This window comes from Pteropus medius, unplaced genomic scaffold (genome assembly GCF_902729225.1).
Source record: "Pteropus medius unplaced genomic scaffold, Ma_sr-lr_union100, whole genome shotgun sequence".
Taxonomy (NCBI): Eukaryota; Metazoa; Chordata; class Mammalia; order Chiroptera; family Pteropodidae; genus Pteropus; species Pteropus medius.
In genome coordinates this window covers 2863321-2889031 of record NW_024340701.1, presented here as the reverse complement: position 1 = coordinate 2889031, position 25711 = coordinate 2863321, and the positions used below count along the sequence as shown (strand labels likewise).

The window sequence follows — 25711 nt, the reverse complement described above, 5'->3', positions numbered from 1 at the left end:
TTAGGTTTTGCTAAGAGTAATGCAGGCAATGGCACAGGGAAGAAAGACAAGAATATTCGCCCTTAGTTTACGAAGTCATTGGAACAAAAACTGGACATTTTAATTTTGTGCTATAAGATAATTTACCATGGAAGCCTTGAAAAAGAATTGGATGGAGGGGGAGTCAGATGACTTCTTCTCCCAAGGGAACACAGTTGAGAAATATGCAGAAAATGAAAACAAAATTTGGACCACAATAAAGAGGTTAGACTGGATAAAGTAAGAATCTAGCATTTGGGTTTACATACTGAACCAGCACAGGCAGAGCTGCTTCCAAATGCTCCTGAAAACTTAACGCTCAAGAAGGGAGCTTAGGGGAGCATTTTAGATCTTGCTTCCAAGCAATTGTCAGTTTGGCTCAAATCAAATCTAAAAAAGTCAAAAAGTCAAAAAGTCAAAACAACAACGACTACAACAACAAAAGAGAAAGAGGGTGGGGTGGGGAGTGTTGCTGATACTGAAGTCACAAAACCAAAAGAGACAAAGAAAGTGCCCCCCTCACCCTGTGATCTGGTGGTACCAGTTCTAAGCTTTTCTCTAAGGTAGTGACCTAAAAGAGCCCATGAGAGTCTGAACTAGTCAAGGGACTGGGGGACATGGAAATCCCCTTCAGGATCGGTAGAAAAGCTTTCCACACTTCTTCCAGTGTCTCTTAAAGGCCTAATACTAATCTTTGCTTCAGAATTTCTTTAGAATCCTGCCTGTGGGTTGTGTATATAGCTCCTAGGAGGATGAGGTTCTTGAGATACACCCCTTTTCTTACCTGTTCTGCTCAGAAATGTCTTTGCATAGTCCGGGTCATAGATATAGAAAAATGCCTGAAAGGGCCCAACCCAGAAAGGAAAGGCACGCGGGTATTTTTCGACAAGCTCTTCAAGTTTCTCCAATTTACCATCCTGAATTAACTGCAGGGAAAAAAAGTGAAGGAAATTAGAGATGCCAGCCAATCTAGACTCATCCCTTCCTACAGATGCAAGCTGAGTTTAGGGCCTAGATAAGGTCATACAGGCAGAGGGCCGTACCCTGTTTCTGGAAGTAGGTGGATATGCTTTCCTAGGGATTTCTAAGCTTGAGGTATAATATTTTAAACAAAGTTAGTGTATTTATCTTCTCAATATAAATATAGTGAATAAGTCACTACCAAATGACTTACACTGTGAGCAGTTTTCCCAACCGAGAGGGTGAAGAGAGCCGAGTCACACACTTAGGAGTGGAGCCTGGAAGCTGAAAACGATTTTTTTTCCCCTATGTGGGAAGCTAACCGTTAGTCGGTTAAACATGACCCACCACCCAGCTCACCATTCTTTCTCCCTTCTCCTTTCTCTAACTGTGGATAAGTGTTTCTTTCTCATGCCATAATAGTAAATACTCCTTTCTAAAAACTTGCCAACTCTATCTACAAAGAAAATCCAATTCTTTTCCTATATAATAGCCAAAGGCTCATTTAGAGGCATGTGAAGCTTGAAGCAAACTCAAATACAAAACTCTCAGCTACCAACATTTATAAATCAGAGTACAAACGCTACCATCAGAAATGAACTTTTTGCCTGATGAGCAGATTGCTAATGGCTTGTTTAAATAGTTCCACTAAATCACTGACAATAAGATTCATTTATATATGCTTCTTGTATAAAGTGTAGGTGTTGGTGGGGACCCGTACGTGTGTGTCTGGGTGTGCCTAGTTACACATTTGAGCATAGGGATCCTGACCTGCAAAAATATTCTTTGTGTGAACAATCACACAGAATTTGCCATGTGATTGTTTATTTTTACCCTCAGAGAGGTAGAAAACTTTGGCTCCTATTTCCTGTGCTACCAACTAGCACCTCTAACCCATGAAGTGCACCCTGGATCGTTTAGGGCCCCTAAAGGTTGAGACTTTTACAATCTAGTTCCTGAAGTGCTGCAGACTATTTTTTGCTAACATTCTCACAATCAAGTCAGTGACAAGCACCCACTGGTGACACAAGCAATGTTTTCCAACAATGCTACTATTTACTCATTTATTCATTTGCAAACAATAAACAGATGACTATTTATTAAGTGCCTATTATATGTGCCAGGTGATAGAGATGCAGGGAAATATAAGACAAGTAAGGTATTTGCCCTCATGGAAATTATAGCCTAGTATGAGGATTATTTTTTTGGATTAGAAATTGTCATGGACACTCTCAGCCACAAGCATTTGGTTATACTTTTAGAAATTCCTGTCTAGACAAAAAGGACTGAAAGTTATTGTGACTCTTGGAATATATGAATTTATCTTTTTTTTTCATTCATAGCAGCATTAAATACATTTGAAAATACTTATTACACATATTTAGAAGACATTGTTCAGAAATATTTGGAATTTGCTTCGTCCTCAGAGAAATGATAATAGCTAACATTTACCAAGCACTACTATGAACTGGATGCTTCCAAGTGCTTTCCATGTTTATTCTTTACATGAGAAATCCAATGGAACAGATACAATTGCAATCTCCATTTTATAAATGGGGAAATTGAACCTTAGAGAGGTTAAGTATCTGTTCAAGGCAATATGGCTGCAACTAGTAGTAAGGATTCAAACCCAGGTTGAACTCTAAAGCCCAAGTGCTTTACTATCTAACTATACAGACTTTCCTTGAATTACATACAAACACACATACATACTCTGCATATACACACACTAGGTCTCACACACTGGCTAGGATTCATTGGCCTGCTGAATAAGTATCAATATACCTGGTCTATTCTTTGTAGTTGATAAATCTTTGAATGAATTTATTTAGCACCTAATGGATGTGAGCACTCAACAAAATGGTTACTTAGCACCTACTACAAGCCAAGAACTGGGTTTATGGTATCCTAGTGGTGAGGAAAGGAGTGTATAGTAAAGGAGTATATAATATAATGTAAAAGAGTGATAAATACTAAGATAATAAAAACAGAGTTAGGGGACAAGAAGTGCTAGAGGCCGTATTTTAGTTTGAGTGGTCAAGGGTGGGCCTCTCTGAAGAAGCGACATTTGTTCAAAGGCCTGAATAAAGTGCACAGAGAGCATTCCAGCCAAGGGAAAGGATATCCAAAGACCTGAGGAAGGAATTTGCTTGGCATGTTTGAGGACTAGCAAGAAGACCAGTATGATTGGAAAAGAGCAAGGAATGAAATTTCTCGTCTTGTCAGGAATTTCCCCTATGTATATATGCCTTTTCTTCTGGAATCTATGGTTATACCTAAAATGTTACAATGTAAAATAGTTCCATCCTTTCCTTGTGACTAAGTGATGAGTCATCAAAAGGAACATAAAGGGTAAAAAAAGGTAAACGAGTAATAAAAGTTGGTAATAAAAGTGAACTTGATATATCAGCCATCTCCAATCTCCAAAACTCTGATAGAGGCCTCTCTAAAATAAAAAAAAAAATAATTTAGTGACAGTCAAGAGACATATGAACTTTAAAACACTATGAATCCAATGAACAATCTGAATAAAAATAAAACCATTCTATTTATGACAATATCAAATAGCAGAAAATATTCAGAAACATTTAACAAAAAAGGGAAAACATACACTCTGAAAACTACAAAACGTTGGAAATTTTAAAAGACTTAAATGAATGGAAAGATATTCATGTTCATGGATCAGAAGACTTAATATTGTTAAGATGGCAATACTTCCCAAATTGATTTACAGATTCAATGCAATCCCTATCAGAATTATAACTAGTTTCTTTGTAGATATTGACAAGCTGATATTAAAATTTATATGGAAGCTGGAAGTATCTAGAATAGCCTAAATGACCTTGAAAAAGAACAAAGTAGGAGAACTCATGCTTCCTCATTTCAAAACTCACCATAAAGCAACAGTAATTAAAACAGCGTGGTATTGGCATGATAGACATATAGATCAATTAAATAGAGTCCACAATCCAGAAGTAAACCTTCATGTTTAGTCAATTAATTTTTTACCGAGGTGTTGTGAAGCAATAGGAAAGGTGTGTGTGTGTGTGTGTATTATTGTTATTGTGTGTGTGTGTGTGTGTATTGGTCTCTGCCCCCAGTTTCTGGCACACTTCCTAAGTGATAAGGGTACTGGCAGCATCTTTTGTTCTAACATTTGGTTCCTGACACAGAGTTCCTAAATCCCTTGGAATCTCCTGGGTGAGAGCAGTGTCTTTTGTTCTAATGAGGTGATTCTTGGGGTGCTCCTGGATGGGGGTCGGTCACCAGAAAGATTAAGCCATAATTAGCAGCTTAGAATTTTCAGCCCTACCTCCCGATCTTCAGAGAAGGGAAAGGGGTTGAAAATAGAATGAATGACCAATTGTACTTATGTGATGAAGCTTCCATAAGTATCTGAGAAGTATAGGGTTTGGAGACCTTCCGGGTTGGTGCAAGGGTGGCACAGCTGGAAAGAGCGTGGAAGATCTGTGCCCTTTCCCACATATCCTGCCCTATGCAGCTCTCCTATCTGGATGTTCATCTGTATCTTTTGTCATGTCCTTTTATAATAAACCAGTCATCAGGAAGTAAACTAGTTTCCTGAGTTTTGTGAGCCATTTTAGCAAATTAATCGAAACTGAGGAGGGGGTCATAGGAAGCTCCAATTTATAGATGATTGGTCAGAAGCACAAGTAACAACCTGGATTCGTGACTGGCATCTGAAGTAGGAGATTTGGGGTAGATCTGTGGGACTGAGCCCTTAATCTCTAGGATCTGATGCTATCTCCAGGTAGACAGTGTCAGAATTGAGTTAAATCGTAGGACACTCAGCTGGTGTCACAGAATTGCTTTGTGTGAGGAAAACTGTAACACATCTGGAGTCAGAAGTGCTGTGAATGTGGTAATAGTATGAGAGTAAAGGAGATATGCAGGAGGAGAACTAGGTTTTTCCTACTCAGGTGCCAAAACAATTCAATGGGGGCAAAATAGTCTTTTCAACAAATGGTACTGGGATAACTGGATATATACATGCAAAAGAAGGAAGTTGAATCCCTACCTCACACAATATACAAAAATTAACTCATAATAGATTAAAGATTTAAATGAGAGAACTAGAACTGTAAAACTCTTAGACAAAAACGAAGATTTAATCTTGGATTTGGCAATGGTTTCTTAGATATGACAACAAAAGCACAAACAACAAAAGAAAAAATAGATAAATTGGACTTTGTTTTCTTAAGCCACTATGTTTTACCATTTTTAAAATGTATCATAAGGTGATACAACAATAAATGGAGAATAAGACAGAGCCCTTGGAAATTAAATTATGATAGCCAAATTAAAAAAAAAATGTTTTTAGTAGAAATTATAAGAAGATAAAAATCAAGAAGCAAAGTTTATTTGTTTGTTTGTTTGTTTTTTAAATAGATGCTCAATGCAGGAGGTCCATATCCAACCAATTGGAGTTCCAGAGAGAAAAGAGAAATTGAGAGGTGTTGGTAAGGAAATATCAAAGAAATTGTAATGTTCGCTATTCATGTCCTATCTCTAACTCTTCATCCTTACCACTTTACGGCATGCCATAACCAGAATCTGCATTTATTAATCTAAGGGTTGTCTCTGTTCACTGCCTTGCTGTCTACAAAACAGTTCAAAAGTGTTGGGAATTTAACACTCCCTAGGGCCAACCTTCTACCACAACTATCAGAAGTTAATCTAAAAATGCCCCAGTTCCCTTACCCGTCTTCAGGTAGGATAACTCTGAATTACATACACTGACTACTGGAGTTCCCCTGTGGGATTAAACTATAGTTATCCACAGTGGCAACTTGCTTGAAAATCAGCCCTATGTTGCCTGCTTTCCTATCCTTGTCTCACCTGCCTGACCCTCTATCAAAGTTTCCTGGCATCCATCATCTCCAAAGTAAAATACTTGCTCTTGAATCTTTGTCTCAGGGTCTTATTCTGGAGAAACATAAACTAAGACAAATATTATACATAAAAAATTCCAGAACTGATAAATACGAGTTTTTAGATTAAAAAGATTGCCGACCAAGTGTCAAGCATAATAAATGGAGGAAAAAAGCCTAATGCCACACTTTAGTACATCATAATTAAATTTCAGAACATCAGAGGCAAAGTGAAGACCTTAAAGCTGTTATAGAGAGGAAAAGAAAAGGGTCACATAATAAAGATTAAGAAAGTGTGAGAATTCTGGAAAGATGGCAGATTAGGAAGTATGAGTAATCTGTCTCTCCACCTAGGCAACCATTGCTCTGGAAGAATCTGTCTGATGTACCTATTTTGAAATTCTGGAATCTACTGAAGAATTACAACTTCCAGGGGGAAGGCTTAGACTGTACACTGTAATTAATTTTGGTCAATTTCAGCTCTTCACATGGTAGAAGCTACCCATCTCCCATCCCTAGCCGAGGTGGCAGGCAGCTGTAGGTGTTCCTGGAGCAGCTTACACACAGCTTGTGGGAGCTGGTGTTGGGGAGGGGGAAGTGCCCTGTCCCCCAAATATTGGGGATTGGTGTTCTGATCACCAATTACTTCTTCTGAACACAGAGGTACACACACACAAGAGGCCAGTGGCTATTGTTGTTGTACTTCTCCCCATTGTTGCAAGTTCCCCTGTTCTTACTGGCTGAAGTGACTTCTAGGAAATTTAAAAGGCTGGTTTCTTCTTTCCTGGTTATTTTTCTCTTTCCCTGTCCCTGCTTTTGAGAGCCAGGCATTAAAGACTAGGATATTTGAAAGCAATTGTATATACAAGGAAAATCAGAAAGTGACCACATATTCCCAAGGAAAATCACAGGCTCAGAAAAGACCTTAGGTCTACCATGTGAAGAGCTGAAAAAAGACCTTTAGGTCTTTTCTGATGATCTTTGTTAAAGAGAAAGCTTGCAGCAATTTAAAAATAAATAAATAAAACAAAGCAAAACAAAGCAAACCCTGGGGAAGGGAGAGAATCTGATCTCCTGAGTTATCATATTATTAGACTGAAATGTCCAGTTTTCAACAAAGAATCACAAGTCATACAAAGAAACAAAAAATATGGCCCATTCAAAGGAAAAAATTAAATCAACAGAAGCTGCCACAGAAAAAGACCGAAGGGCAACACTACCAGGCAAAGACTTTAAAAGAACTGTCTTACAGATGTTAAAAGGACTAAAGGAAGATGTGGAGAAAGATTTTTTAAATGATATATATAAGTGGAATGTAAAAAATAGAAATATCAATAAAGAGATAGAAAACCCCAAAAGAAAACCAAAAAGAAGTGCTGGAACTAATGTCACCATAAAAAATAATAATAATAATTAATTAAAAAAAAAGAAGTGCTGGAGATTAAAAGCACAATAACTGAAATGAAAAACTCACTAGAGGGATTCAAAAGCGGGTATGCTCATAGAGAAGAAAGAATCAATGAACTTAAATATAGAACAATGGAAATTATTGAGTCTGAGAAAAAAGAAGAATGATTGAAGAAAAGTGAAGAGCTAAAGGACCCATGGGATACCATCAAGCTGACAAACATACAATCCCAGGAGAAGACAGAGAGAAAAGGATAGAGAATATTTGAAGAAATAATGGCCAAACACTTCCCAAATTTGATGAAAAACATGAATATAAATATCTAAGAAACTCAGTGAACTCCAAGTAAGATGAATTCCAACAGCCCCACACTGAGATACATTCTAATCAAACTTTTGATGGCCAAAACAAAGAGAGAACCTTGAAAGCAGCAAGGGAGAAGTGACTCTTTACATACAAGGGATCCTCAATAAGATTAGCAGTAGATTTCTCATCAGAAACTTTGGAGGACAGAAGATATATTCAAAGTGCTAAATACGTACACACAGGCACACACACCACCACCGCCGCCGCCACCACCAACAACTGTCAACCAAGGGTTCTATATCTAACAAAACCGTCTTTCAAAATTGAAGGAGAAATTAAGACATTCCCAGATAGACGAAAGCTGAGGGAGCTTATTACTACTAGAAATACTCTGCAAGAAATGTGCAAAGGAGTTCTGCATGATGAAATGAAAGGACACTGGACAGTAACTCAAAGCCATAGGAAGAAATAAAGGGCTCAATAAAGGTAAATACACGGGCAATAATAAAAGCTAGTATTATTGGAACAGTGGTTTATAACTCACTTTTTGTTTTCTATATGACTTTAGAGAATAATGCATTTCAAAGAATTATTAGTTTATATTTCTGATAAAACAAAGAGTCAGGGGTGGAGTGGATTTAGAGAACTGAAGAGACCCAAAGGTAACAAACAGTCTTCCTCTACCTTACAAATTTCAATCAGTCAATATTTTTTGAGTGACCATCTGGGGCTGCTCCTTACTTCTCAAGAGTCTTAGAAAAAGAAAGTTAATTTTATCTGGCGGAATAGACTAAGGTTGGCAACTATTGTGTTCAGTTTGACACATTTTCTGCAATTAATAAGTATTATTTAGGATTACATAAATATGTATATATTTATGTAACATATATATATATATATATGTTAAAGACATGTGGAAGTCTTTTTAAAATGCAGTGCGTAAATGCAAGAGATTGAAGCAGAGAGACCAGAGATAACACCACATTTTCTTTTTCCGGATTAGGTCTCTTAAAATAGCCCCCTCCCAGCCGCCAAAGCTTCCTCTCTAATCGCTCCAGGGTGTTTCCCTTTCCTCAAGGAGCTGTGAGGGCACACGTTTAGAATAATGAAAAGATGCGGAGAGCCACAGACTGGGCCAGATAGGTCTGTACAGTATGGAGGGATAGGAGGAAGGGAAGGAAGCAGCCTTTCTGTGGGTGGGGCTTCCAATATCCTCCTTCGCCCCTCCCTTCCATCTCCCTACCTTCTGGTGCCCGTAGAACCAGTGGGTGGAGGGCCCGGGGAAGGCGCGCAGGTCTCTCAGCAGCCGCTGCCTCCGCACGTAGAGCTTGATGGCCTGCAGCAGCCCCAGGGCCAGACAGAACACGAACGCCAGGTGAAAGGGCCGCGCCCAGCGTGTCTCCAGCCAGGAGGAGTCCATCGCTCCGCGCTGCAGATTGCTCCCTGGGGGCCGGGGAGAGGGTGAGCTTTCTGAAGCCCCACGCTTGGAGGAGGATCACTCAGCCCACCGCGTCTCTGTGCCCTCCGGGAAGCTTCGGAACAGGGAAGGAGGAAGAGCGGTGGGAGTGGCAGCTCAGGCTTGGCCGGAGGAGGCAGGCGCAAGTTCCCGGATTTCTAACCCTTTATCAATTGATGCAAACCTTCATTCAGGATGACTTTTTCTACCCTCCCGGAGTGTCATATTTCAAGCCTGACAGTTTTCAAGCACAGAAGGTTTGAATTTAGGTTTTGAAATAATACCAAAGTTGAAGTCATTGTTTTTTTTCATTGTCACAAATAAATGGTAAACTGCTATGCAAAAAGACCTTCTTTGCCGCTCTGAAATTCTGTCAAAACACACAGGAGCCCGTGAGCTGGTAGTGGGCGTGTATGATCATTATATTTATATACTGTGGCCTGTCTAGTCGATGTGCTGGTAAAAGTTTTAAAACTGGTGCTCACTCTGATTTCTAGTGTTTGCGAATGTCCACCATGTCCTATTTTAAGCTGCCAACGGAGGACCCTGAACCCTGAATTGGGAAGAGATGCTAAGTAGCATAGCATTGTATAAGAGTTCCACTATACAGACACAATCAGGGTCTGCAACATAATTTGTGGATCCTAGTGCAAAATGAAAATGTGGGACCCTTCGTTAAAAATTTATTAACAATTTCATGATGATAACAGCAGGGCATTAAAGCAAGCATACATCTTTCCCAGTGCAAGGCCCCGTGTGACTGCTCAGGCCCCATGCCCATGAAACCAGCCATGGACACAAGAGACATAAATAACCTCAAGTGCAAAAATAATAGAAAATGTAGTAAAATAGTTAGAAAGTAATGAGTTTTTTAAAAAATTATCTATCAGGTAGTGAGGTAGAATCCAACAGACCTGACTTTCCAAGCTGTTGTCCACCATACCCAACCATTGTTGTAGGCACTGTCCACAATTCATTTATTCATTCATTTATTTATGCTAAGATAGGCATATGTTAGGTGTTGGATTTACAGCCCTGCCCAATAAACCCAATCTCTGTTACAACTTCCTATTCTGTTCCTTGTCACTGCGCCCCACTTCTCAAGCCCCCACCCCAGTCTCTAGAGCCAGATTTTATTGGGCAGGTTAATGGTTAAGACAAACTCCAGTTGCGATGACTTCATCCGGACCAAGTACGGGCCCCTCGAATGTTCCATTTTGTGCCACACATTGTTTCAGCTCCCTCCAGCCTAGACCTTCCCTAGAAGTTGTTGACAGTGTCTCTTCAGAATCTTCTGGTTTACACAGTTTCTTCTGGGAAACTCGTGGCTTTTGGTTTTTCAGATTCTTCCTCTGCGCCCTCCTCCTTCCCCAAATTGTGATGGGTTTATGGTGGCCCTCACAGAACTGCATCATGGTGATTGGGCTACAGGCATCAGATCCATGCACTGCCTTCACATCCTAGCTAGTCTCAGCTTCATGAGATCTAGTTTGTTCTGATCGCTGGGTTCTTTTTGCTGAGTGACAAATAGTAGAGCGTGGTGGTGAACTTTTAGTTAGTTCTTTCAGTGGGGTCAGGGCCCAAGGACTCCTTAGCTGACCCAGTTCCACCCAGGCTCTTGCTGGAGGTGTTAATTTCTCTGAGATCAGGCCATCAACTGCACTTCATGTCCTTACTTGAAAAATAAAGGAACTTTGGGACTTTTTGCACTATACCCAGAAGCCTAGGAGAGGCTCAGGGGTGCTAGCTCAGACCTTCTCTCTGCTTCACTGCTCTTTTTCACTCAGATTCCTCTCCAATGAAAGCAAGGCAAAATCCCCTGTGCTCTCAGCTTTTCCCTCAATCTATCTAAACCACTCCCAGGATTTTAGCTTAGATATCCTCCTGACCAGTGGCTTCCTCTGCCAGTTCTTGCCTAAGTCCACCAGGCTGAAAGAGGTGGACTTTTCCATAACCTCCATTTCATGTAGTAGAAACTCTCCTTATGATATTATCTGTATTCCTTCTACTCTTTATTGAGAGCGAAAATCTATAACCTACTCCAACAGGACATGCTAATGGAAGGTACAGGAATTTAGAAAATCATTTATTCTGTCCAAAGACTGGCTTTCAATACTTATTGCAACTCAAAAATCCAAAAGCAGAGCAGCGCTAACTTCCTTCTTGGCATTCCTGGGCAAATATCCACTGAATTGAATTTTCTTAGCTGCAATGAAAAAGCACCAGCAACACAAATAGTGGTAGGCCTGGGGAAGGAGTTCAATTTTAAGTAAATGGAAATGCGCTGGAGGGACTTAGGATAGAAAGTGTGGTGGTTAAATCGAAAATCACTCTGGCAGCTATGTAGAAGATAGTAATAGCAGAAAATATTTATTGTGTGCTTTCTAAGTGCCAAGTACTATTTTAAAGTGATTTACATGTGGTAACTCATTTAATTCTCAGAATAAACATTTGAGGTAGATATTATCATTACTCTTGTTTTATATATATGGAAACGGAGACACAAAGAGATTAGGCAATTGCCCATCAGAGGGCAAGACAGGGCATCAAACAAGATATGAAAGGGTAAGAAGTAGGATCATGATTTGAACCTAGGCAGTCTGGGGTTCCAAGTTTCAGGGTATTATAGGAACATTTATGTATAGGGGGTGTAAGGCTGGACCTTGAAGACCAGTTCTCATGCTATTGGAATATTCAGATAAGATGTGATGGTGGCCTGAACCAAGGGAGGGTGCCATGGGACAGAGAGGATGAGTAGTGATCACTCTTTTCTACTCTTAATTAACACAGTAGTTGTAGTTTTGAGAGGATTCACCTGGGACGACCAACATGTTAGAAGTATAAGAGGCAGGATAACAGAAGGGAATGGGCAGTTTAGTCTCTGATACCAAATAATTTCAATTTTCTTAGAGGATTCTGAGGCACATTTTGTCCTGGCAGGGCCTGGGAATATTTGGTATCTGAGCAGAGTGGGGATTCGAAACAGCTGTGACAGTTAATGCTAAGGGTACTGGCAAGCAAGTTGAAATATTGAACAACCAGTGAAACTTACATAGCAGAGGGCCAAGGGCACATGGTTTTGTCATTTTCTTGCTCAACAGTCTGGAAGTTAGAGAATGGAAATGTTCAGGAAGGAGGCACAAAGTCATTCCCCATGCCCACTGCTACCTCCTGTATACCAGCCAGTGCTAAGCAAGTGCTAGGAAATAAGGAAGGATCAAGGGTAAGCCTTTCCTTGGGACAGTTCACAGTCTGGTGGAGGAGACAATAGATAAGAAAAGAGATAGAGCACGATGGATAAGTGCTGCCACCGGAAGGACCCATACGGATCATCTAGACCTCATTCTGTCTTATGAATAAGGAAATTAAATCCAAAAAAGAAAAAGCAGCTTGCCCTAAGCCCCATCTATCCAGATTGGGAATTCCAAGGTCTTTTCTCCTTTCCTCCTTCTCTCTCAGGTGCCAAACCAGTTGTGTTGGTCTGTCTCTCCAGTTCCTTTGGATGACACAGTCAGTGAATCATGAAAACTTTTGAATGTGTCTAGTTGTGTTGTTCCTCCAGAAGAGAAAAAGAAGCAAGCGAGAACTATGAGAGAAGCCACGAGCATTAAGTATTATGGAATATAAACAGAGAATGTCGAGACACTTGAAATGAAAGATGAATGTCAAGTGCGCCTCAGAAAACAAGGATCAAATTTAAAATGTATTGGAATTAGCATCATGGAAGTCATTTGTAACTATAGGTTGAATTGTTGAAATGATAGATCTAGAAGCCAAAATAAAGTGGATTGAGAAGTGAACATGATGGGACTTAATTGAGACTGCGGAGGAAGTATTAACTCTGAAAAGTCTGGCAATGAAAAAGAAGAATTAGGATATTACCTGGATGGGGATTGGAGTGTGGAAGAAATTAAGGTCTCTCTCTCCCCTTCCCTTCCTTCCGCCTTCCATTTCTCAAAGAGAGAGAGGCTGAGATCTGTAGTGCAGTCACTGGCTTTGAAGAAGAAGGACGAAAGATGGGGCAGATGTAGAGTTTCACATTCTGTGGTATTTTATACCATAATAGAGGATAGCACAAAATGTAAATCCTCTTAAAAATCTCCAGATCATAGAGAGTTTTGAATTATATTAACTCAATTACAACTTCAAGATTCAGTCTTTCTTCTTTTCTTAATATAAATGTAGTAACTCGAAATAGTTGAATTTAAGAGTACATTGAAGTCATCTGACCAAAATATACTTTGTCAATCGACCATGCGTAATCTTACAGTTTTGGAGATCAGAAATCTGAAATGGGTTTCACTGGGCCACAACCAAGGTGTTGCAGAAGCTCTATGGAAGAACTTGTTTTTTCATATTTTCCAAGTTCTAGAACTTTGTTCCTAAGGCCTTTTAGTTAGAGGATTAGACCCTCCCAGATTATCAAGGAAATTTCCTTTTCTTAAATTTAATTGATTTTAAATGTTAACCATATTTACAAAATCTTTACAGCAACACCGAGATTTGTATTTAATTGAATAACTGATTACTATGGCCTATCCAAGTGGACACATAAAACTAGACATCACAGTCCACTGTTTGTCAACTTGGCTTTCATACACATCCCCTTAAATCATACTTAATCTACAAATAAAGACTACAATGAAGTTATACTTCTGCCAGCTACCCTGCGCATCACTGAAAGATACTCTTTCCCCTGAAGACAATGAAGTCATTGTCTGGTGTTCACTCTTCTCCCTGATACCCTGTAACTTAAATGCTGTGATATCAAGTTAACTTTATTAATATATTCCATGTTATATGTGAAGGGGAATAGAGAAGGAAGAAAAAATATCTGATACATACATGTGCACATGCACACAAACATATTCACAACAAAAGAAAAAAAGGAAAACTCAAAACAATTACAGTCCTTGTTTCTGCAACTGGTCACATGGTCATAGCTAGCATTTATGACCACCTTCTTCCACTACCCATTCCAGATTCTCTTTGCCCTCAGCAAGCACCTCAGCTAGATGTGGTTCTTTGCCTGGTAGGATGACTCACACTTTCATTTTTGAAAAATATGAGCGATTACTAGTTATGCCTGAATTGGGTTGCAGTATTTTTCTATTTAATTTAATGACAGGACATGGTAATTCTAAGAGATGCCCTAGATATCTCCTGTGTTCCAGGCATACCCTTCCTTACCTCCATTGGTAAGGGACCTACCATTTTCACCTTAGAAATCAAGGTCAATCCAGTGTAGTAATTGCTTTTAATTTAGAAGCATATGGGTGGTAGTCTTACCTTCCAGTTTAATGTAATCGTTTTGTCTCCCAGTAGAAGCACAAGTTTGCAGGGGCAAGAAGCAAAAGAATGTTGCTAATATCATCACTAAGGGTAATAATGATGGTGCCACTTCCATTTTCATCCCTTGATTCCTGAATGGGTGCATCCTGGCAGTGAAAGAAATTGTACCCTATATTAGACATTGGTTTATAGTATATACAGCCTCCTGGAGAACCTTAACTCAGTCCTGCAAGTTATTACCATCTACCTGGTGCTGTATACCCAAACCTATCCTGAGGTTATTCTCTGGTTCTGGAATGCATACTTGGAGTAGATATTACACCCAGCATTCAGCATAGAAGACTCAGCAGAATTTAGGAGTTTGGTGTCTCCAGCTTCATTAGGGTCTTCTCATATGTTCCCATTCCAATTTTCAGGCTCTCCTTACTTCTCAATCAATTCTCCACTTTGACAGAAGGCACTCTGCAAGATTAGGAATTCATTTTCGTTGTAATTCAGACACAGGCAGGATGAGACTCTGGGTTTAGTTTTCAGAAATTTCAGCCTTAGCTGAGGCCTGTGGCTACAGGACATAATGGTTTCTTTCAGGACAGGCATAGAAGCTTTTAGGTCATTTATGTATAGTTTGGGCTGGGTTTTGAATCCCTGGGCTCATCCGTTTCTTTCTCCATCTTCTCCAGTACAGCTAGGAGCAACTAGCCATTTTTTCTTTTCTTTTTCTTTTTTTTTAGCTACATCAAAGGCATATCCTAGCTTTATTAAAAGGTCTGTGCTGCAGAGTCAATATAAAAACACAAAAAGTCCCATCACTTTAATAATAATAAAAAAACCCCAAAATGGAAAATCGAGGGGGCAGGGGAAAGGCCTCTGGTCCAGGGGTTCAGGGAGCTCTGCTCATGGCACCAGGCCTGGCCGCAGGGCCTCCCGGTATTGCTTTTGCTAAGAGGTCAGGGGGCAGCGATTGTCCTATGGGAGCCACCGTTCACCTGGGCCAAAGACCCTTACTTCTTCTGGGGTGTGCTCAGCTTCTTCATGTCCCGGATCTTGTTCAGCAGGCCAAAGATGAAGGCCTCAGTGGGTTTGTAACAGTCAACCAGCAGCTCCTTGACCCTGGCAGCATGGGTATCTTCACTATCCATGTCCAGGAGTTCGTTCACGTCAGTCTCCAGCTCTGGGATTTCCTCTTCCTGGCAGTAGTATAAGGCGAATGAGCTGCTTCAGGATCCACTCCTATAGGTTGAGGCGCTTCGATAACTCCTTGAGGTCGTACTTGACGGTGACCTTCTCTTGGCGCCTCACTGGTCCCTCATCGTCCGCGCTGCCCAGGCCCTTGTCAGCAGCCCGAGTGGGGCTCTGAATGTAGAACCCGAGCCCTGGGCTGCACCCCACGTGGGCCGCTGTCCGCCGTGGCTGCCACCCGGGCCACATGCATGCATCTGGGTCCCTTTTGCGCTGCCTCCACTAGCCCGCTGGCTGTGGGCTGCTGGCAGGGGTTACCTGGTAGACTCGGCTCACTGAGGCTCCGCGGCAAGGGCGGCGGCGGGAGCACCGGGGGGCAGCTCCAGCCAATTTTATACCCCTTAGTTTGACTAAAATGTTCTAAGGTAGCCAAAATATGGTTGGTCATCAGAACGTTGCCTTTTGTAAGTATTTGATGAGTAGTAGCCAAGGGTGACGCTCTATTGCTTACATCATGTCCTGCACTACCATGTCCTCTTTACCGTTGGCAATGAAGTCAATAGGGCCTTTCAACTTATCACATTAGAGGGCTAATTCCAGAAAACCCAAAACTAATTCAGAAAACTCATACTTAAGATTCTGTTCCTTTAGAACCAATCTTGGTACCAAAGTCTGTATTAGTCAGGGTCCTACCAGAGAAATGGAAGCAGTAGAATAGATACCTGTACAGGAAAAAGACACACCTAGCAGGAAAAGGTGCATGAACCCCATATCACTGGCCAGCTGGGAGCACTCCTGTCTGTTCCCCTGTCTGCTCCCTGACCAGCTGAGCTTAGGAGGGGCGCATGAAGGCCAGGCAGCCCAGTCGATGGGAAAACTGACCGAATGCAACAGAGCAGGAAAGGATCCTGGTCATCCAGCACCAAAGATCTGGGATGAGAAGAGGAGGAAAGACAGGTAACCACTTACCAGTTTAAAGGAGAAAGTCATACATATTTGGGGCCCTACGGTCTGCAAGAGACAGAGAAGATGGAGTGAAGCAGAGACTGGGGAATTCCCAGAGGAGACCTATTGATAAATAGGATGAGAACCTCAGCTGCCCAGACTTAGGATGCACGTCCAGGACTCTTCCCCACATGGTGCCCTGAGCCCTTTGCTCTCCTGAAGCCCCAGCCTCTCCCAGGAGCCCTTACCTCCTCGGCTGTACACAGCCTTGGCATAGTCAGGCTCATAAATGCTCAGAAAGCCGAGGAACTGTCCAAGCCAGAGTGGCTGGGTATAGGGGAATTGGTGGGCCCAGGACACCATCTTGTCCAGGCTCCCTGTCTGCTGGATTTGCAATGGTGACAGAGAGTCAGGCCTCACAGGTAAGAAATGTCACCAACCAGACCCTAAGTCCCTGAGGCTGGCCTGGGAGAGTCCTTCTTTCTTTCTGCATCTGCCCACCCAGCCTGTCAACCAGTCCTAGCCACCTCTGGGTTCGGTGCCCTCTCCAGACCCAGTGCCAATGTTCCAAGTCCAAGCCACTCTCTTATTGCACCTAGTTAGGTCAACGAGTTGACCAACCTGCTTCTATTTGCTTCCTACCACTAACTCTCTATCTACGCGGCAGCCAGAACCATTTCTTTTTCGCAATGAAGCTTTTCATTAGATGGATAGTACCAGCTTGTTGTGCAATAAAGAAATCACCTCTATTCGACCTCTGTTAAAACATTTGACAAGTTTTTATTGAGGACCTGCCATGTGCAGGGCACTGTCGAGACATCTCAAGGGATTGAGACAGACATGGTACGGACCTTTCATTTTATGGGAAAGACCGATAAGAAACAAGTGAACCATCATGTAAAATGACTGCAGACAGCAGTGAGTGCTAAGAAGGAAATAAACACAGTGCTAGTGAGAGACTTACAGGGAGCACCTGCTTAGACAGAGTGATCTGGGATTGCCTCTTGTTGGAGACAACATTTAAGGTGAAACCCAAAGGATGATAAGGAGCCGGCCACAGGAAGAGTAAGGAAATAGCATTCCAGGTAGTGGGAACAGCAAACACAGAGGCTGTAGGGTAGAGAAAAAGTGGTATCTTCCAGGAGCTGCCCCACTTAGTGGGGCAGTGAGCTGAGATGAGGTTAGAGAAATCATCCAGAGAGTGGTGTGTGCTCTATGACAGGGTATCATAAGGATGAAAGTAGACAATATATGAAATCACTTGGCACCATGTCAGCACATCGTAAGCATTATACAAAATAAATGACAGTAAAGTTGTAGGAAATTTGGAGTTAGAAATTTGAGTTGGTTGTCCTAACTCTAACACTTACTTGCTTTGTGACCTTGAAAAAGTTGATTCAATTAATATCTCTGGGCCTTGGTTTTCTTGTCTGTAAAAGAAGGTCACAAAGCCTGGTTAATTGAAGAGTAGTTGTGATTTTGCTTTGGAAAGTATCAGCACTATGTGAATATTGAGGTGACATTTTTGGAAGCGTTGCTGCATGCCAGTATTGTGCAGGTACTGAGTAATTTTTCACAATCAGCTCTGTATCTCATTCCAGGTAGGAGTTGGTGGTACAGAATGTCCCCAGCTGAAAACAAACACCATAGTTCTACACCATCCCTTGGTTGGGTAATACATGCAAATATTGAGGTTAAAAAGGGTTTAAAAGAGTTTTGCCTATTAGATGTAAAAGTAAACAAGATAAATTGAATCTGCATCAAACCCAGTTTTATCAAACAAGAAGATCCTGAGGCAATCAACTCACATGAGTAATGCTTCAAGCTGACGCCCTTGGGGATTGACTGCACACGATAGATCCCCCTCTGCTTTTTGTTGTCTATAAACTGAACCAGGAAACATTCAGGAATAAAAATATTAATTTCCCTTGTAAAATGTGGCGTCCAAAACTGAGTCTACTCTGTTTATGATGGTGATCTAACCAGTCCAAGGTTTTCCTGGTTACCTGCTTCATTCATGCCTCAAATCAGTATTTATTGGGCATCATCAGTAGGCATGGTCCTCCGTTCCATGCCACAGGAAGATAAGGACATAGAATGCCTAGTTAAAACTTTCATGGAGCCTGGGGTTTGGTGTCTGGGCACCAAATGAATGAAAAAGATATTCACTAGTAAATAAATATTAACTTAGGCAAGCACGACTTTCTAAAAGCTAAGCTCATATTCTACAGATGGTCATACATTCTGCTTTGATCACTTTGTAATAAGCTTTTCTCAAATCATTAAAAATTCTCCAGAAATATCATTTTCAATGACTGCTACATCTAGCCACATGATTTTCCCAACACTTTCTTACATAGGCTTCCCTGGACAGTGAGGCTTACATTCACACCAACATGTGGAATTGATGAAACCCTCATCTGCTCCTTGGAAACGCTGAATAAAACAGAAGAAACACGACATGCCCCTGTGAAGTTGGGGGTCACCATGTATGAACTAAAATCATCTCTGTACATTAATAGTTAACAGCAAGGCCTCTGCAGCCAGATTACTTGGCTTTGAACCCTGGCTTTGCCCCTTATCTAGAACTATCCATCTGATTAACTGTTTATCCCTCAAGACCCCATTCTCTTTCTTTAGTTTTCTCCTTCCCTGGGTGGACACAGTCCACTATTCTTTTCTCCAGGAAAGGTCTTATATTTTATTGTACTAAGTTAGTTTTCTGACTTTAACTACTAAACTATACACTCAAGAAATATTTGCTGAGTGAATGAAGGAATGAGCATTCCTGGAAAGTTCTCAGGAAAGGGATTATTATCCCACTTACAAAAGGAGAAGTGGAGGCTCTGAGAGTATCAGTGGCTGCCTTCAATTTAGTGAGTCAGACCTCGAGCTGAAACTCCTGAATCCAAAGCCAGTACTCTGACCATTGACACGTTCCCCAACTGAATAGTGGGCTGGGACAAGGTCAGGGGAAAATGGGAGAGGCAGCTAGGCAGGCAGTTCTGGAGAAAACAGAGAGGGATTCTAACCCCAACTCATATTGGCAATGGCTATTTTCTGCTAGCTACAATACTTTGCCTAACTATAACTATTTTTTAAACTCTAAAGTGGCGACAATAATAAAACAACACCTACCGAACATTTGGCCAACTAGACTGTGGAATCTAAAAATCAGGGGTCGTGTCTGTTTTTCTTACAGCTGGGTCCTGGCACCTGGCATACTGCCTGGCACATAATAAGTGCTCATTAAATGCTTATTGGGAAGTTGATGAGTAGGAAGTTGAAATGTGCACAACCATTGTCACTGTCAGCTGAAAAGCATTTTTTCCTTGTTTTTCAAGATAGATCCTTCCCAGTAATCAACCCTGGTGGCTAAATTCTAAACTCTGCCCTCAACCTTCACCCTCCCCGCCCCACAAGGTAGGTGGGGCAATCCTTCCAGACTGGCTTGAGGTAGTGAGAGACAGTCAGCAATCCAGAAACCAGTGCAGCATGAGTGTCTCCTTGCTGAGCCCCACCAGACCACTGGACAGTATCTCTGGTTTCCTTCAAGTCACCTTCCTGCTCGGCCTGGTGCTGCTGCTGCTCAAGGCAACCCAGCTTTATCTGCGCAGGCAGTGGCTGCTCAAAGCCCTCCAGCAATTCCCATCCTCTCCTTTCCATTGGCTATTTGGGCACAAATAGGAGATAAAATGGAGTGGGGTAGGGGAATAAGAGGGCAGGGAGGACCGGGACTCTCAGAGCACGGTTATGGTTAGAGTCTATCGGACAAAACCTTGTTGTATAATGAGTACATGGCCCTGGGGGAAAACTCAGTTTCCCCTTCAGGTCTCGGCTCCTCATCCCAGTCTGGGAGCTCACCTTCTCACAGGAAGCCTGTGCTGGTGATCTTGGCCTGCCAGACTCCCTTCCTTAAGTAGATATGCAGGCCATTTTAGTGGACCAGAACTTTGAGGACAATGGCTGTTCCTTCTTGAGTCTCCCTGTTCCAGGTTGGGCAGCCTCAGCTATTCTGACAGAACAGAACTTCTAGATGCTTCCCTGCCCCAGGCCACTCCATCCCATTCTCTCTGCCTAACCCCGAGCTTGCCTGGGAACACGGTTATCAGTCTCATGGATCCCTGCCTGTGGGGTCCACAGTCTGTAGAGATGATAGACAGGAATTTAGGGATGGGATCATGTCCCAGGAAGAGACGATCACCCACAGGGCATGTGGGGGTAATGTCAGGTGAGGAGGACTAACCAGCTTGGTTGGCCGGAGACCATGAGATTTTCCAGAGTAGTGATGGCACTATTAAAACCCTGACAAGTTGCTGACACATATAAGCTAGAAGGCTTCCAGGAGATGGCCCAGGTAAGGAGTATTTGACATGAGCAGCTGCAAATACAGATGCAGATGAAGCCTCACTTGCTTGCCCTCCGCTCACCTCCTGCTGTGCAGCCCAGTTCTAACAGGCCAAAGACTGGTACCCAAAAGAACTAAACCGTATTCTGCCTTTCCTTTCTTCTCTCTCTAGGCCATTCTGGCATTCACTGGTCTTTGAGCCCTCTAGTCAACCAGCTGGGACTGACAGTTGCCCTTGAGCACATGTGGCCAGAGCCAGCAGACACTCTCGTGGAGGGGATGGTGCTCATGGTGGCAGTGGTGAGGACCCTTAGACAAATAGCCAGTGCCCAACTAGCTTCCAGGCTTTGGCCACACAATGCAGGCTGTGCTGCACTGGAGTTGTCCTCACCTGGCAGCTTCTGAGAACTGCAGCCAAGAAGAAATTTCCCCAAAGAGAGCCAGAAAGAGAGTAAGTAGACAGATCCTCATGTGGCCACATAAGCAATTGTCAGTTGTGGACTGTGCTGGCATAGCAAGTATGCTTGATTTGGAGGGAGAAATTGGAGAGAATGGGGCCGTTTAGGTTATTGGAATCCCAAAGATGTCAGTTCCCCTTTCCATATTCCCTGATGGATTTCACCCCTATTTAATGCAGTGAGTTTGTACCTTCAACATGGGTGTCCTTCATAGGCATCGATATTATTTTAAATTCATACAAATTAGAGTGAGTCTCACTGTGGCCCTTGGCCTGTGCCAGGCACAATTCTTACATTATAGTGACTCACTTGAGTGCTATAATTATCATCATCTCCAGCTTACAGATGAGGAAACCGAGTCATAGAGTGGCTATTTAAAGTATGTAAATATGAATCTAAGTAGTTTGGGAACAGAGCCTATATGCTTAACTGCCCACCTTGTCACTTGTCATCTGGCCTGAAAGAATAGTTTCCATTTGGATTCGACATATGGCATTCAATTCCAGACTTAGCCCAAAACAGAGGTATTGAATACATGAAAATCTCAGAGTATGATAAAAGCAAGAAAAATGTGGCTGCAATATCTCTCAGGCTAGGAGAAGATGATTCACACCATGAATGGTGTTAGTTATGTAAATAGAATTAGCCACTTCCTGGGTCTACATATCATTTAATGCCATCAGCGCAATGGCAAAGTCACTGGAGGAATTTTTAGTGGTTCCTTACATCAAATCTTAGCCCAGAAAAGTGAGAATGGAATAAAAAAAGGGTCTCAATTTCTTCAAGTCAACAAATAATCGGGAAGTCATTTGTTCCAGAATGTTCATGAACAAACTGAGCTTGGGCTGTCTCTCTATGGCTGACATGAGCAGTTCCCAACTTTGGCTCTACTCTGCTGGTAATCTCTTGGCCTCCTCTAAAAAAGAGTAGCCTCAGGTCTCTGCAACAGCCCACCTCTTGAGGCTGGTTCAATCCACAAACCCTTGGTGATCCTGTCTCCGCATGGCCCCCTCACCTTGCTCTTCACCCTTCCCCTTAGGGACTAGCACTAACAGAGCTGGCTGGGCAGCATTGTCTCTCACCTGACTGCAAGCTGCTCCTTCCTGTCAGTACACACACCTGGGTCAAGCATCCCTTTGTCAGTTTCTGTGTATAGAGGTACAGGAGAAGGATGGTATCCTCAGCCTCAAGGAGCTCACAGTGCTGGAATTTGGAGACAGAATTGAGAGGTAACGAGATTCTCTTTAATGGTCCTGCTATGCCAGCACAGTCCACAACTGACGATTGCCTATGTGGCCACATGAGGATCTGTCTACTTACTCTCTTTCTGGCTCTCTTTGGGGAAATTTCTTCTTGGCTGCAGTTCTCAGAAGCTGCCAGGTGAGGACAACTCTAGTGCAGCACAGCCTGCATTGTGTGGCCAAAGCCTGGAAGCTAGTTGGGCACTGGCTATTTGTCTAAGGGTCCTCACCACTGCCACCATGAGCACCATCCCCTCCACGAGAGTGTCTGCTGGCTCTGGCCACATGTGCTCAAGGGCAGCTGTCAGTCCCAAATGGTTGGCTAGAGGGCTCAAAGACCAGTGAATGCCAGAATGGCCTAGAGAGAGAAGAAAGGAAAGGCAGAATACGGTTTAGTTCTTTTGGGTACCAGTCTTTGGCCTGTTAGAACTGGGCTGCACAGCAGGAGGCAAGCAAATGAGGGTTCATCTGTATTTGCAGCTGCTCCCCAGCTCTACCCTCAGCTCCACCTCAGATCATCAGGCATTAGATTCTCATAGGAGGTCTGGTCCCAAGTGCCAAAAAGTTTGGGCACCACTGATTTAGGAGAAGGTCCTTGGTTTGGGCATCAAGTAACCAGAAAGGAGGCATGCGGCTATGCTGAAGCAGGGTCTCTCAGGCCCCTGCATGGCCAGTAAGAGGGGATCCTAGAGGACCAGGTAACATACCTGGGGTAATTTGATGCTCCCACTGGTCAGTCCCCTCGTTCGATCAAAGGAGAAGGGCAGCCCCAGTGATGGATATGACCTGGGAACATACAGTTGCCTCCTTAATTACTTCAAGCAGGACACCGATCAGGCTATGGAAGAATTGTCTATCTATCTACCTGCACCACCACTAGAAAACAACTCCATGACACCAGGGACTTTTGTTTTTCAGTGCTGTCTCCAGCAACTAGGATGGCAATTGACCCAAAGTAAGTGCTCAATCCACAGTCACCAAAAAAAATGAATGAGTGACTCCATTTACTCATGCACTTATTTATGTATTTGCTTATTCACCATAGTGAATAAGCAAATTTGGGATGTCTGCCCAACTTGTGTGCTCTGAGATCTCTTCCCAAAAAAAGGATGTGCCCCTGAGCGCTTTATTCAACCCCAACCACCATTGGTTGTAGCAGGTGAACACCTTGGCCATGATATTATAAGCAGATTCTCAAATAGGATTCACAGTGCCACTCAGGCATGATGTGTGGTAGAATGGTAACATGCCAATCCCGGAAGGGTACACGTGCTCTTCTCCACCACGTGGACCCAGGTCCAAGGAGACAGGGACTGCCGTCTGTTTATTCATGACCGTATTGCCAGCTTCTAGAAAAATGTCAGGTACAAAGTAGAGCCTTAATAAATATTTGTTGAGAGAATGAATGCATGTACTTATACGGAGAAAGAATAAGAGACTCTGTCCTGGCAGCTCTCCAGTCTCTGGTTCTGCTTCTTACTTACCCTTGCTGACTCCTGCCCTTGGGCTCCATGAAATACTCCTGGACTTCCGGCCTTCACTCTGTCCCTTTCCTCTTTCTTACATTAGCTCAAGATTATAGCTGTGACTTGCAACAAAAATTTTAATCAACTCATTCATTCACTTACAATATTTACTTAAATTCACATGTATGCATTTTTTCCTTCTCTTACGTCATCTTTTAAAAATAAGGTATAATTCCTATGAGCTATGCTCTATGCTGGCTCTAACAACAAAGGCATTACAGGTATTAAATGGAAGTTTGCCAACACGGGGCCCAGCAGTTATAACATTGAGTTGAAATGTGAGAACAGAGACACCCAGGGAGCTGTGGGAACCCCAGCATCAACAGACTTGGATCTAAATGCAGTTCACTTGGGCATATCCTTTAATGTAGGTTTTCTCATGTTTCAGTAAACATAGAGTAATAGTCCGTCCCCAGTCATAGGTGTGCCTTGAACAGTACACATCATACATTTTGTTAGGGATACATAACACATTGGGTGGCTAAAAAAACAGAAACTTAGTGTCTCACAGTTCTTGAGACTAGAGCTCCAAAATCAAGATGTTGGTAGAGTTGGTCTCTTCTTCAGGCTGGGAAAGAACCATCTGTTCCATGCCTCTCTCCTTGGTTAGTAAACCACCATCTTCTCCGCATGTCTTTCATATCAACTTCCTTCTGTGAGTGACTGTCTTTGTGCCCAAATTTCCTCACTTTTTGTAAAGATGCAGTTATATTGCATTAGAGCCCACTCTGATGACAGCACTTTAACTGGATTATCCCTGTAAAGACCCTATCTCCACATAAAGTCACTCAATCTCAGGTATTGGGGATTAGGTCTTCAACATATGAATTTAAGGGGAACAAAATTCAGGCAATAGCTCTTATGTAAGTGTGGAAAAGTTTTGTACTCCATGTAGTCCATTACTGACCATTTTTCAAGCACATACTACATGTGAGATTCTAAATGCCATTCTGAGTGAGAGCTCATAGAAGGCCCAACCAGAAGCCAGAACCTGATTTTAGACCTAGTCTTGATGAAGAGCAAGAATCCAGATCACAACCCAGCTCATCAGAAACAGCCCCAAACTCTGAATCACTGCCGATAGATCCTGAATTATCTCCTACCCTTCACTACCACCCCAAGTACTGGACCTAACGAAAAAGATTTGATTGCTCTGTCTTTCCCTTGGTTACAGTTACAAAAGGGCAAGGAGCTACAAAATATTTGTAAAAGGGTAGAGAAATTCCCGTGTGCCTTTCCTCACTGGCTATGGGGCAGCAAGGTCTCGGTCATTGTTCATGACCCTGACTACACGAAGGTCATCCTGGGAAGATCAGGTGAGAGAGAAAGTTGCATCAGTCTGGAGCAGCTCTTCCCCCTTGGATACATGCCTTTGGGTTGTGAAATTCTGGAAGAGACGTGTGGTTAAGCCATCATTACCCGAACCCTCTGCCAATCACCATCCCAGCCCACAAGCCAGTCTAACGTCCACAATATTTACTTAAATGAATGTTAATGTAGGGCTGAATTTCTTTCTACTTTTCTTCTTTCCTTCCTTCCTCCCTTCCTCCCTCCTTCCTCTTTCTTTCTTTCTTTCTTTCTTTCTTTCTTTCTTTCTTTCTTTCTTTCTTTCTTTCTTTCTTTCTTTCTTTCTTTCTTTCTTTCTTTCTTTCTTTCTTTCTTTCTTTCTTTCTTTCTTTCTT

General features: G+C 42.3%; 1 protein-coding gene and 1 pseudogene across 3 annotated transcripts in view; both read right to left on the bottom strand.

Annotated features, from left to right (window-relative positions):
- CYP4X1 (cytochrome P450 family 4 subfamily X member 1) overlaps nt 1-9370 on the bottom strand; it is a 41894-nt gene extending 32524 nt beyond the window's left edge. For 2 of the 3 annotated variants that reach the window (XM_039885391.1, XM_039885399.1), the window contains exons 1-2: nt 8828-9370; nt 803-944 (exon numbers count right to left, since the gene is read on the bottom strand). In XM_039885391.1, the coding sequence (XP_039741325.1) occupies nt 803-944; nt 8828-9004 (319 nt within the window). In that variant the 5' untranslated portion in view covers nt 9005-9370. The remainder of the gene's footprint in view (nt 1-802; nt 945-8827) is intronic. The other variant, XM_039885384.1, reaches the window with a different exon arrangement.
- A 3607-nt stretch (nt 9371-12977) lies between these two features.
- LOC120618593 (protein phosphatase 1 regulatory subunit 14B-like) lies at nt 12978-16819 on the bottom strand (annotated as a pseudogene).
- Nucleotides 16820-25711: the final 8892 nt, after the last annotated feature.